This window comes from Chelonoidis abingdonii, chromosome 3, assembly GCF_003597395.2.
Source record: "Chelonoidis abingdonii isolate Lonesome George chromosome 3, CheloAbing_2.0, whole genome shotgun sequence".
Lineage (NCBI taxonomy): Eukaryota > Metazoa > Chordata > Testudines > Testudinidae > Chelonoidis > Chelonoidis abingdonii.
Genome location: NC_133771.1, coordinates 210,663,034 through 210,677,699, shown reverse-complemented (window position 1 = coordinate 210,677,699; position 14,666 = coordinate 210,663,034). Strand labels below are relative to the sequence as shown.

The following is a 14,666-nucleotide window of genomic DNA, read 5'->3' as shown; positions in this document are numbered from 1 at the left end:
AGATTTGTCTCCCCATACAGCGATCAGATCCAGTATCTCCCGTACGGTCCATGCTGGAGCTCTTTTTGGATTTGGGACAGCATTGCCACCTGTGCTGATCAGAGCTCCACGCTGGGCAAACAGGAAATGAAAATCAAAATTTCGTGGGGCTTTTCCTGTCTACCTGGCCACTGCATCCGAGTTCAGATTGCTGTCCAGAGCGGTCACAGTGGTGCACAATGGGATACCGCCTGGAGGCCAATACCGTCGATTTGCGGCCACAGTAACCGTAATCCGATATAGTAATACCGATTTTAGCGCTACTCCTCTCTTTGGGGAGGAGTACAGAAACCAATTTAAAGAGCCCTTTATATCAGTATAAAGGGCCTTGTAGTGTGGACGGGTGCGGCGTTAAATTGATTTAACGCTGCTAAAATCGGTTTAAACGCGTAGTGTAGACCAGGCCTTAGACAGAAGCTGAGGTAAGGGGTATAACCAAGGAGGAGATTTTCATGGCCACCTAACTCCTACTGCCTTTGAAAATCATCCTTTGCAGGTACATTCCACTCTGCTTTTACATATTTATGAAGAAACAGGACTCAGCATATTCCTAGGGTCGGTCGGTCTGTCTCTCTATGGATAATGTAAACAGTTCATAGACGAAGTGCTGGTAGAGGGCACTTAAGAATATATAGCATAATTCCTGGGTTTTGTAGGACCAATAAAACTAGTTGTGCATTGCAAATGACATCCTCTGCACCAGTTTTTAACTATAGCAGGCACTTGGCAATAGTAATACCTACCAGCAGTCCTAGGGGAAAAATCACTGAGCTGTCCACAGTCCCACTTCAAACCAGAGTCAGGGCACTTGGATCCAGTCAGTCCTACCCCAGATAGGGGTGGGGATGAGGTCACCTTGATTCAGCACTTCAGACAGTGCGGTTCCTAGCTGGATTTTAAAGTTATCCTTCCTGGGCCATACTGCCATAGCACGTGTAATGGGGGTTCACTTTGCTAGCCCTGAGCTTGTGCTGATGGATCTAGCCTGCCCCTTCTCCCTTCCCCTCAAAAAGAAAACATACATAGATGGAGCTGAGTGATGCTATACTCAAATTTAGCCCTGGAATTCACATGTAGTGTTGCAATTCCCTGTGTTTATATAGTTTGGAAACTCAAGATTTGCTCTATTATCTAGGACCATGCTCTATCATGTCCTGAATCCTTCCTCCACTAGTCGCTAATAGTGGACACTATACAAGCATCTAAAACCTCCTGTTGGGCTTGATCATAGATGTCAGTGACAAGATCCCTACTGACTTCAAAGGACTTTAGAACAGGCCCATAATGCACCAGGTCATTTCTACAGTGCTGTTCCTAGGCAGATTTCTCTAATTGCCACCAGGCTCAGAGTTTCTGTTCTGAAGCATGAGATTATATCATAGAATGTGCAACGTGCTTCTTACGATAACAACGTTACTCAGTTCTTTACAAAAACCTTTCTATAGTATTTAACTTTGGATACTTTCAGAACAATGGGACCATCTTCCAGGCCAGGGGTCAGCAACCTTTCAGAAGCAGTGTGCCAAGTCTTCGTTTATTCACTTTAATTTAAGGTTTCACGTGCCAATAATGCATTTTAAACCTTTTTAGAAGGTCTCTTTCTGGAAGTCTATAATATATAACTAAACTATTGTTGTATGTAAAGTAAATAAGGTTTCAGAATGTTTAAGAAGCTGCATTTAAAATTAAATTAAAACGCAGATTCCCCCAGACTGGTGGCCAGGACCTGGGCAGTTTGAGTGCCACTGAAAATCAGCTTGCGTGCCACCTTTGGCACCCGTGCCATAGATTGTCTACGCCTGTTCCAGGCCATTGAAAGCCCTGCATCAGTTGGACTGGCACATTTCTGTTATATAGGGAAGGAGACAGAACGTGGAAGACCCTTGCAGGGGAACTATGTGCCAGGCATGCTGTGTTCTCTGGGAGTTCCATCTGCACTAGCATTAGGGAGAGTCATGGGAGAGGTTGAGCTGCAGAAGAGGCATAGTAGCATCAGCAGCTACATCGATCCACCAGCCAAAACTCTGCATCGACAGAACGTGGACACCACAGCAATAGACTCTACAGCCTCCCTCATATTTTAGCAGCAACCACAAGAGGCACAGGCGACCCTAACCGAGAAGGCTCTCTCTCCAGCAATTCAGCTGTCTCCTGCTGCTGTTCCCTGGTGATGAATATCTAATTTTACACCCCAGCTATATTTACTCAGTAGAGCCATTAGCCCGGCTATAAACTCTCAAATGGTGGCACAAGCTTTTTGGGGGAAGTGAAAATAATAAAGTGCTGTTGTATCTCTGAAAGGAGTCCCAAGTCCAAAGCAATTTTTCACATGCAGAGACTCAGTTGTAAGATATGAAGACTTAAAATTATCAGTTGGTTTTATAAACACACAGAATATCCCATTATCAGCCCCCACATTTTCTGCAAATAAGTTACAAAGGCCCATCTCCAGTTACTGTGGAGGCGGATCAAGTAATATACTTTCTTACTGATGATTATCTGTCACGAGGGTGAAAGCACAATGAGTAATGGAATGGGTTTTCACATGCAGTCTGCAGTATAAATAGAAGTGTGAAGACACTTAAAGGCAGTTTGGGCAAGATCCTTAGGCAGTGCAAGTCTGCAGCTCAGCTGAAGACAAATGGAGATACAGGGATTACTCCAGCAGAGAACCAAGCCTCCTATATCTGCTGAAACCTGACTGACCTGTCAATTGGTTTTGGTGGGCTTTGGGTCAGACCCCTTGAAGCAGTGGTGGGCAACCTGCGCCCCGTCAGGGTAATCCACTGGCAGGCTGCCAGACAGTTTGTTTACATTTACATGGTTGCCCGCAATTCCCAGTGGACAGCACGTCCCTGCAGCCTGCACCACTTCCCGCGGCTCCCATTGGCCGCGAACACTGAACCGCGGCCACTGGGAGCTGCAGGTGGCCGTGCAGATTTAAACAAACTGTCTGGTGGCCCGCCAGCAGATTATCCTGATGGGCCGCGTGTGGCCCACGGGCTGCAGGTTGCTCACCACTGCCTTGAAGCCTTGTAACACCCATATGGTCATTGAGCTTCTCTGCGGAAGACCTGAGAAACTCTAGGTGGTTGAAACCTTGCCCCCAAGAGCAGCCCCGGTAGGCTTAGGCACCACAGAGCCACTGTGATACAGCCATGTTGTCAGGGGCTCGGTTGCCCTGCACTCTCATCTCTCTGGAGCCTCACTGAGAGGGTGACTTATCGGGGAAGGCAGAGGGTGGGTTTATGCTGGCTCAGTTCCACGGGCCTCATACCCTCCCTCCCTCCCCCCCGGGAGTGGGGTGGCACAGGAGCCCCAGCAATTGATACAGCTCATGAGCCATTGCAGTGTGTTCACATGTGCCTTTCACCCGAGAGGCTCCTTCGCTCACCTCCTAAGCAAGGCACCTGTCGGAAGCCACTTTACTAGAGCTTCCCAGGAGGGAAGGGGGCAACATTTGCCCCGCTGGATTTAAACCCACAGAGGGGGTTGTGTGGCATAATGCCAGATTGAATTTAGTTTTGGAGACGTGCGAGGCCCAGGCATACTGTTAAAGACCGTCTAAGCTGCGACTCTGTCAGGAGAGTACTTGAGAGTCATTGTGGGAGCTCAGGCAGACGCTTGTCCAGTGTGGATTCTAAAAAGCAATAGCACTCAGGATGGTTCAGTGCATTAAGGGATGGGAATTATTTGTGCTGTAATTTGAGGTGGGACTCACTAGAGAAAGTTAAGAAGATAACATGGAAGGTATTGATACAGTCAGCAACGATGTATCGTCATTTGGAAAAATCTCGTTAGCTTCACTGAGGTTTGGGTCTGGCCCTTGGAGTTCCGTCTCCAAGCGTGATCACCTCCTTGCAGTGAAACAGTCCAGAGAACGGGGAAGATGCTAAAGGTTATTTTGAGGGGACTTACGTATGAGTAGAGGTTTCTGTTGTGCAAAAAGAAGCTATAGGCTGGAGCAGAGACTTGAATGAGGTAATCACAATTATGTAGAGGTCACTTCCGTACTTAACTGGTAATGTCACATATGTGTGGTAGGTACAGTCATGCAAGTGACCATCAGCTCAGTGCTAGCATCATGGCTGATAGTTCTGTACATTCATGGTCAGCAGCAACTCCAGTGCTGAGCTGGGGTCTCATAAGGTCAGCTCCAAAGCCTATTGAAATCAATGGAAAGATTCCCACTTAAGCCAATTAAGTGATTCCCACTGACTGTAGGGAGCTTTGGATCAGGCCAACATTGACTACTATTGTGAGGACAGAGGCCTCCTACTAAAAGTATAGTTACTCCCTGTAACTCTATATGAGTATTTTCTGCCTCAGTCAAAAAAATCCCTTAAATATTTGCTGGTCACTTCTCCACCGGGTTGTAAGTAAGAACAGGAGGCAGCAAATATGATCATGCTTGTTTAGAAATAGGAGAAAGGAATAACAGCAGAAGTCTTTTCTCATCATGCGAAGCTAATGGGACTTTGCTCTTACCAACAGGATCATGCAGGGTTTCTATATTTGCAGGTAGTGGCAACTGTTGCTTTTTCACGAAGTGTAACTGCAAGCTACATGTAATAGGTAGCGAGGGGATGGCAGCATGAGGAGTTGCAGGCTGCCACAGGAGTCTGAGTTCAGTGACATCTGACTGAGTTACTGGAGATGCCTGATTCAATGCAGACCTAACGCACACACCGAGGCTGATGGATTATTAAGGGAAAATGGACCTGCTGTCTTTGATTAGCTTTGATTTGCTACTGTGATGGCTTATATTGATGTAAAAAGGAAGCCACATAAGCTTCTCTTTGTACTGTATTAGAAATGCCTTTGTGCAGGACAGGGCTAAGTTATTTCATCTCAGAATTGAGGGTGAAGTCAATTTGAAAGGAAAGATCAAAAGGTGAAAAGTAAGGGGAGGAAGCACTCTTGAAGCAATATACAGTATAGATACTCCGTCACCTTAATTTTAATGCATCTCTGAACACAAACTGGGGATACAATGCCTTGTGTCCCCATATTAAGAAAGCTCTTTATGGTTAGAGCTGACATTCCCTTTGAACAAGATTGCTAATTTAAATGAAGGGCTGTGCGCCACTTCACATGCCAATGAATTATAAAAGGCCTAGCTATTTGCTGACTTTCTGCACACTGCTCATGTGATCTGAAGCCACTGGCACCGCCTGTGAGTGGAGAACAGAAAGGAGCCCGTAGGCTAATGTCTACACAGGGATAAAAGACCGGTGACCGGCCCACGCTAGTGGGACTTGGGCTTGCAGGGCTAAAAAAATTGCTGTGTTGACATTCAGGCTCACAGGGTCCTAGAGCTCAGGCTCCAGCCTGAGCCTTAGAAATTCCTTCCTTTCAGTGCCTTAGGTGTTCTGCTATTTAGCTTAAAGGAAGGGATGGAGGGGAGAATGCAGTTAGAGGTGTCAGTAGAGGAGCCTGTTGTCTCCATCTGTCTGTGAAGGCTATTTAGGCTGTGAGATGTATTTGCCCTGTTGTAAATTCTCCTGTTTTCACACACAAACTGCAGAGTGCCTGTAACACTGTCAACACTGCATTACTAATAAATAGGTGCCTGGTTGCAGATCACTCCTATTGATTTCAGTGGGAGGAGGAGTGGATCCGTGTAACTGAATGACATCAGGAATGTTGATCAGTAAGGAAGTGGGACAAGAGCTGGACTAGACTGAATCAAGAGCTTAAGCAAATTAAAAATCACACATGAAGGCAGCGTGGGAGAATTTAGTTTGAGCGAGCAGGAAAAATGGGGCTCGGGATGCAGGAGCATGGTAACCCTACACACCGCCTAATCCCGTAGTAAGACACTCTGATAAGGTGCTGGTAGAATGCTGGGGAAGAGGACTCTTTACACAAAGTGGGAACAGTAAGATGAGGAACACGGTTTTAAAGCTAACAACAGAAAGGGGTAGTAAAAACAAAGTGAGCTGTGGAGAAGATTAGGCCATGAAGATGCCTAGGCATAGGCACCGACTCCATGGGTGCTCCAGGGCTGGACCACCTGCGGGGGAGAGGAGAGGAAACAGTGGGCCCCACCTGTGAGCTCCCCCCATCCCCCCCACCCGTGCTGCCCACTCAAGGAGGGTTAGCTGTTCAGCAGCAGGCAGGAGGCACTGGGGGGGTGGGGGTAGAATGGGGCAGAAAAAGGTGGAGCAAGGGCAGGGTACTTGGGGGAGGGGGCGGACTGAGGGTGGGAAGAGGCAGAGTGGGGGTCAAGCACTTCCCGGGAAAATCAGAAAGTCTGCACCTCTGTGCCTAGGGCAGCAATCCTGAGATACCCTCACTTTCCAGTGAGGCAGTCCTGGCTATGGCCAATTGGCAGCAGAAAGTCCACAAATTACCTGCAACCTTCACCTTTCTAGGAGTATTAGGGGGCAAGATCCAGCCAGCACAGACCATAAAGTGGACTGGGCGAGCTGGAGACGGGGGGGAGGCCAGGACACCTGTGAGTTCTAATTCAGCACATCTCCTGAGGAACCTGTTCAGTCAGCCTGTTGTGGAGGCCTGGTCAGTGTTTAACGCTTTCCTGCCCCCAGGGATGTATGCACCTATTCCATTTTAGGATCTAAAGGGCCATGCCTTAGGGAGTCCTTGCTTTGAGATCACTAGCTGACAACAGTGAATCAGAGAGGCTTTGAATCTGAGGTCACAAGGACAATTCTATTAATCAGCTGCAGCCTGTGGCTAGTTTCTCTGTTTCCTGAAGGTCTAACATATTTCAATGTTTCTCTGCTTGCAGATGCTAGTACCTCAGATCCTGAAGAAGCTCAGCATGCAGCTAGCGTGAGTGTTTGGCATGGACATTGTGAGCAAGCAAATCCTAGACATTGTCCACCTGCAGAGCCATTTCAACCTGCTGAACCTAGTGGGATTCCATTCTCTTGGACATATGAGCAAGAGGGTACAGAAGACATCAGCATTAGAAAGTCTCTAGACAGCTTCTATGAAACATGTTGTCAGCAGCAGCCCAGCAGAGGGGATCCCATATACAATGCAGCTTCAGAATGGCTCTCTCTCAAAATTCAGGACCTGGCAAACAAGGAAGGAGGAAAATATTCCTTGTGCAGTCTCTACATGGCCCAGATGGTTTTGAACAGAGATGGATGTAAGGTCTTTCCAAACCACTCCAGCAAAGCTTGTTTCTCAGGACCAGCTAATGGAGAAGTTGCACTGGAAGAAGGAAAGCGAACACCGGGACTGTCAGATGATGTCCTCCAACTTCTCTTAAAACAGAATGTGATGAAATCATAGGGCCTGATGTTTGGAGCCAAGGGAGGGGTGAGGAAAGCTGTTTGTTTGGTTTTGCTGTGTCTTTTAGCAGAGGGCACCGTGTGGCATTTAGCGCCTGCTCTGAGTACAGACGGCTCTGCCTCAGGAACGGTCAGTCGTTCCTTGAGTCTCCCGCTTAAACTGCAAAACCACCCATTACATCTTCTCTCCTGCCCTTGGACTCCAGCATGAATTTCACATACATATTGAACTTGCTTCCCAGCATCTGAGTGGTGACTCTGGTGCTTAGTGGACTTGTTCTCCAGTTCCAACTGTTGCTGATATCCTAAAGCTCACCCTGTCATCCTAAAGCTCATGCCCTTCTCCGAACCTGCCTTAAGGTCTCTCCATAGTCTGACCCTAGGGGGTACTTATACAGAGCTAGATCCTGCTACCTTCATATTCAGTGAATCTTACTACTCAAGTAGCTCCCATTTATTTCCATAGGGCTATTCACAGAATGTGATGCTATTCAATGAGAGTTTGTCAGCGCGGCCTATAATGACAAGGCTCTCTACCACCACCGCCACCATCTGGATACCAAGCACTTATCTCTGCATCATCTAAGATTGCCAGCAACCAGGGCTGCCTAACTTACCTGCACCCCCAGCACAGCTGAACAGTATCCTCACACTGAGACCTATCCCTTTTATACTTTTGCCAATACCTGTAAGTCCCATTTACTGTAACAAACAGGATATGGAGTGCACAAGCCTAGGCAGATATCTTTACAAGGGGTGTAGGCTTGGAATGATTAGATGTATATTGGCAGATGTCAGTTTCACCATGCACACACAACCCTTGATGAAAAAATATTTCCATCAATAATTGACATTTATAGATAAGCAGCAGTTTTCTTTGCCTGAGAACTTAGTTTGCTCTGAGGATATTTTGACATGTGATGCTGACAATTTGTGTTTTAGTGATTATAAAGGTTACGTTTTTTAATCTCAGTGTCTGTCAGTTATTGTCTGATCCCCAGTCCATAATTTCCTGCAACTGTACAAATTTAAATTGATAAACACTGAAAAAACGCTTAAAAACAGATATTGCCCAAAGTCATTAAAAATAAGAGTTTTACCAAACCTGTCATAGATCTGAGCAAAAACATTTGGAAACATCATACTGTACCTAGTCTGATATTATGCAGAAACAAAAGAATATTTGTATAAAACCATTATGAAACTTCCTTCCCTGAACAGACTGACAACCGTGTCCTCTGTGTGTCCACGAGAGAAAAAACCTGGTTGTGATCTCATACCAGTTTAACGCCATTGGCATCGATGGATTTACTCCTGAGAATCTGTCTGTGTCTTAGAGATGCTAATTGAAAATTAATTGGCTTCATACCAGTTATCATTTCTCCAAGAGCATTTCAAGAAGTTGTCTGTAAATACACCGGCTTAAACTATGTGTTTATAATGTGACAGACCTGGATACACCACTTGGAAATAGTGAGAGCTAGAAATGCTGCCTCTGGATGGCTTGTAGCATTAGCAACCTCATGCTGATGCTCACAGCTTTAGGGAGCTACCACCAGACAGGAAATCCCTCTCCCATCGCCATCTGTATGGACTATAGAGAGACACCAGGAAATGGGTCTCCAGGGATGTGTTCTTCATAGTGAAGGCTCCTGTGCAAAGCATGTGCTTGCTGCTTTGCTGTTAAACTGCTGTGGGAAGCGTACAGCCAAGCTCCAGGGTTTCAGCCATTTTAAACAAAACAAAAGCTGGTACAATTCACCATAGCTCCATCGGACCTGCACTGATTTCTCCAGAGCTTGATCTGTCCATTAACATCAAAGAGGCTGTGCCCCTTTACATCATTTTAGGATTTGAGTGAGTTAATATGAATATCTTGCATACAACCCCATTCACTGATGTTATTCTTTGTCACTCCTATAGAGAATGCCTAGAGATTACTTTCCTGGTATGTTGACAGATAGGAGGGAATTGTACTTCAGAATATTTTTTCTGTATACTTCTGTTTAGATGTGTTTTTTGTTACTATATTAACAGCTGATAAGCAGTTGACAGCTGGTTACAAAGGTTCATCTATTTCTGCGTGGGCTGTTATTCTGTGTCCTGAGCCCTTCACTACTCTGGTTTTACTTGGGCAAAATGCCTGTTGGCTTCACTGAGAGCTGTGACTAAGTTACAGACATCAGGATTTGGCCCATTATTACTTTTTGATTGTTGATTGTTCGTCTAGTAATAGTGGAAGGTGATTGAAATCAATCACTGGGGGCCCCTATTTCATATCACTTGTTGAGCCTTCCACATGCAGTTTATAACACACTGGGCCTGATCCTGTCATCAGTGGGAGTTCTAGGAGACCAGTTGTCTTTTCCCTGGCACTGGTGAAAACCAGGAGTAATTCCCTATGCAATCTATGCAGGTACGTTGCAGTGAATGAGAAGAATAAGGCACAAGGAATGCAGGATCAGGCCCTCCATCTAAACCTTAGTTGGAAACATGCTGAGATAGCAAATAGCTTTAATTTGATCTCTATTGTCTCGGATGCAGCTGTCAGTCTGGCTGAAGCACCTCTGATACTAGCTGTGCCCTATGAACTGTTGTTTAGCCAGGATCAAACAGGGAAGGAAGCACTATCTCAGTCATTTAGGTTTGGTTTATTCAGTCACTGTAGTCTTAAGTTTTTGAACCTTATGTTCTTTAAATATTTAAAGGGGCACTCAGGTGAAAAAAACTCTCTCCTTACCTAGGTCACTAACACCACAGGTTTGACTTAGGGTAGGTCTACACTGCAATCAGAAGTATGACTGCAGCATGTGTAGACATAGCTAGATCAAGGCTTGCTTAGGTATCTTGACTAACAATAGCAATGAAACCACAGCAACACAGCACAGACTGTACAAGCCCACCCAGGATCCTGGGATCAACTAGCCTGAGCTTCGCTGCTACTGTTACTTGAGATACAGAGCTCAAAGTTAGCTCCGGTATGTCTACACATGCTGCAGTCACACCCCTGATGCAGGGTAGATATAGCCTTAGGCCTGGTCTGCACTAGGAAATTAAGTCAATGTAACTATGTTGCTGAGGAGTGTGAAAAATCTACACCCTGAGCAATACAGGCTAGGTCTACATTGGGGGAGGGGGGTCAACCTAAGATACGCAACTTTAGCTACGCAAATAACATAGCTGAAGTCAGCATATCTTAGGTCGATTTATCTGGCCATGAGGATGGCAGCCAGTCGACCGCTGCTGCTCCCCCATTGACTCCGTTTCTGCCTCTTGCCACAGTGGAGTTCCGGAGTCGATGGCATAGCAATCGGGGATCGATTTTATCGCGTCTGCACTAGACGTGATAAAATCGATCCCCGATAGATCAATCACTACCTGCTGATCCGGTGGGTAGTGTAGACGTACCCACAATTAAACCAACCTAACCACACTTGTAGACAGCACTAGTTGATGGGAGAATTCTGTCAACCTAGCTACCGCATCTCTGGAAGGTTAAGTACCTATGCCCATGGGAGAACCCCTCCTGTCAGTGTAAGTAGTGTCTTCACTGAAGTGGTGTAGCTGCACCACTGCAGTGTTTTAAGGGTAGACAGGCCCTCGGTTTTCACTATTTATGCTGTGTGCTTGATCTATACACATTCATTCAGCAATTCAAGTAGTCCGTTTCACTTCTGTTTCTCAGCAGTTTTCAATGTCTGGTTCTGAAGCACTGGTGCAATGCTGGAATATTTGGATTGCAAACCCGGCAGGAGAAGTTTTTTGGCGAGTGGGATGAAAACAGTTTTTGCTGTTTTTTCTTCTTTTTACTTCATGAAAAGATCTCTAGTGTTAGCATTCGTAAATTCTAAAAACAGCACCACCACCACACACACATGCCCCCTAATAACTTTGGATCAGATTTTCAGAAGTCTTCAGATGCCCCCATTCAAAGGTGCTGAAGCAGGTTAAGCACTTATGTCCCATTGAAATCAATGCGCGGTAGACGCCTCAGTTGTTTAGGTGCTTTTGAAAAGCCCACTGCTGAAAATCTGGCCTTTTCAACTTTAAATATGTGCTTGTCCCCACTTTAAGGTGCAGTGTTCAGTATCTGCAGAGACACTTCCTATTAAGAGGCATTTACATCAGTTCTCTCTAGTTTAGTCATTTTTATTAAACGAAATAAAATCTCCACAGTGAACAAACACTATATCATTCTTTCTCTGCTTACTGCTAATTAATTTTTTACAAACCTATTCTGAAACCTACTGTATATGCTTCCACCTCTGCTAAAAAGCCAGATCATTTGCATTACTCATTTCCTGATAAACATCTATCTGTTGTTTCTTATTCAAGATATAGGGAAACGAGTATATCCCTCCCCCTTGTTAACGGGTTTAAGCAAACAACTGACTGTTTTCCACACTTTAAGGAAATGGAATCAGTGCTTAGGCTAAGCAGTTCATAGCCCCAGCATCTCTGGGCTTGCTGCATCAGTTATGAATGTAAAAAAATTGCTTGAGCCCCTGTCATAACTAGATAGGTAAGGTAAGGGTTAAGTTTCTTTTACCTGGAAAGGGTAACCAAACACCTGACCAGGGGACCAATCAGAGAACTGGATTGTTTAAAGTCAGGGGCGGGAATTTGTATACTCTGTGTCTTTTTTGTTTTCTCGGCTGTGAGTAAACAAGGTTTCCTCCTAACTCCTTCTTTTATTTATCAAATATTATACCAAAGTCTGTGAGTACAAAGGAACCCCAAAGCAATTCGGCTGTGAGGAGCTTTGGGTTGTACGAATAGATGTGGATGGCTGTGTCTTTTTTTGTTTTCTCGGCTGTGAGTTAACAGCTTCCTCCTAACTGCATCTTATCTCCAAATGTCTCCTACACATCTGTGAGTACAAGGGCACCCCCAAGCATTCGGCTATGAGGAGCTGGGGTTGTATTTACATGTATGTGGATTTGGTTGGGACTGGTTTAATTGGGCTATCTTTTAAATCAGACTGTTTCTTCATATTTCTTTATAAGCAAGAGCCTGTATTGAGTTTCTTAATGCAAGATTATTGTTTTATATTTTCTTTCTTTTTTTATATAAACTTTTCTTTTAAAACGTGTGGAAGTTTCTTTTCCTAGGAGGCAAAGGGAAGGGAAAAGCCAGGCTGGGGGCTATTTTCCTATTGCTTTCAGGAAAGAGCAGGCTACAGGGAAAGAGAAAAAGAATCACCTCTGTATCAGGTATCTGTCTCCCTCACGGGAAGGCAGGCACGGGAAAGCAAAGCCAAGCTGTTTGGTATTTTGCATCTCAATTGTCCTGAGGCAGAGGAACGCTTATCTCTTGGGAAGCAGAGAAACGGTTCTTGGCAAGCCTGGGAAGGAGGGGGGGGAAGGGAGTTTCTCCCCTGCTTTTAGCATCCAAGGCATTTGGAATCTGGGTGTCCCCCCAAGGGAGGGTTGGGGACACCAGAGAGAGGAAAGGGGGGATCAGGCCCCATTAATTCCTGATCTGGTGGCAGCGAGAATATCCAAGCTGGTAGTGAGCTTGGGGGAGTTTCAGGTAAGCCCCCCAGATTTTGGACGCAAAAGTCCAGGTTTGGGGACAGGACCAGATTGTGGACGCTAAAGTCCAGGTCTGGGACTGGGAGGCTGAAACTTCTTTAATTACAAATTAAGCACTCTCTGGCATTTTATGCTGCTAGAGCAATTCTGCAATAATAAATATCACTTGCAAGCAATAGCATATCTGGTCTAATTTAGGTTGGTGTCTGAATTTTACAAACTAATTTGCAACTATAGGATGAGTTACGTGGAATGAACTAAGCAGTTTTCATATTTATCAAATTAAAATGTTCTGGTTTTGTTGTTTTTTAAATAAAAACAATGAAAAAAATAGCGGGTAGTTGTACGTAGGACTGAGTTCTGACACCTCGACTCCAATAGTAGTCCCATTGATATGGGACTCTCAGTGAAGTAACATGGTGTGGTGAGTTTGTCAGGTCTGAGCCAAGAGTTGTTTGCAAAGACCCTTTGCCAAGGAGGCTGTGCATCACAGGAAGCTTTGAGTAACAGCAGATCATCCTGCCCTGCCCCCTCAGAGTTGAGCATCAGCTTGCTGGATCTGGCCTTCATCCCACTTGCCCCAGCTCACACTACATGTCAGTCCCAATTTGGCCACATGGGTTTTATGGCTTCGAGCCCTGTGCTTAGCTCACTAGCCAGCAATGGCTCTTACAGTGAATGTTCCCTCAGCCCTACAGCAGTGCAGGGTCAGGTACACAAAACATGCCCTCTTGGATGGTTCAGAGGCTTCTTTTTGTCAGTCTCTACCACTGGCTTGTGGGGCTAAAAAATGCAACGGAAACAGCTTCTTACCCCCTCCCCAGTTTATTGCAAATCACTCTCAAGCAACTGTTTTTGTAACAGTGCCAACTGGATCCCTAGGGAAACCTACTCTTGAAAAATTCACCAGATCTTTTGCTGCAGCCCTGGGAGGTGCATGTCAGTCTGTAAACCACCACGTAAGATCTTCCCTTCCCAATCCACCTCCCCTGGCATAGGTGGAATGGTTCCTCTGCTGTGCTCTGCTCCCTTTGTCCAGAAGGCATGGCTTAGCACCCTCCACACATACCCACATTTCTGCCCACTGGTTTGCTATCCATTAAATCTGGATTTCTCCAGTGTCACTAGTCAAATTGGGAGACTCAGTTTGGGGCTGAGTGCCTTACTACTGTTCCTTGACTAACTGTGGGCAGCAAGACATGGGGCACAATCACTAATGAAAGAAAAAGGATTCAGGGGACCAAAGTCCCAGAAAGCTGTAAGGCCAGATTCTCAACTGGCGTAAATGGGCATAGCTCAAATGGAGCTCTTCCCATCTACACTGACTATCTGGTCTTTGGTGCACTTTGTATAAACCCATTTCTGAAATTGTCAGTGCCTTGCTGGAATGATCTGGTATCTATTACAGATCTATGCTGTCCAGATTCCAGGCTAGGTAATTGCTTTCTGCCCACTTTAAATTGCCTCTGCAGTTTCACATGGGTACAGTATTCCTCCCTTCTTATATTAAACTAATCAGTGGCATTGCTCTGCTCTGCAGCAGCCCCCAGGGAAGTCAGTAGGAGTTTTGCTATTGACTTCAATGGGAGCAGCTGCTGCTGCCTGTCACCCCAGAGATGCCTGGTTTCCATGGCAGGTGCAGCAGTTCTTTAGTTGGCAAATAGGTCTGTAAAGTTTGTAAAGTACACTGGAGATCCTGCAGGAGAAAGTTGCCATCTTAATGCAGATCGTTACCATTATCACATGGCTGTTTATTTGTTCTAGTCCCAGTGTAGCAGTGTTGCCTGTCGTAATCTAACAGAGGAGTTACTAAAACATGAGTCAGGCT

General features: G+C 45.5%; 1 protein-coding gene across 2 annotated transcripts in view; it reads left to right on the top strand.

The window, feature by feature from the left end:
* Positions 1 to 8,271, top strand: part of SHLD1 (shieldin complex subunit 1) — a 72,438-nt gene extending 64,167 nt beyond the window's left edge. For both annotated transcript variants that reach the window (XM_075064501.1, XM_075064502.1), the window contains exon 3: positions 6,794 to 8,271. In XM_075064501.1, the coding sequence (XP_074920602.1) occupies positions 6,794 to 7,305 (512 nt within the window). In that variant the 3' untranslated portion in view covers positions 7,306 to 8,271. The remainder of the gene's footprint in view (positions 1 to 6,793) is intronic.
* The last annotated feature ends 6,395 nt before the right edge of the window (positions 8,272 to 14,666 follow it).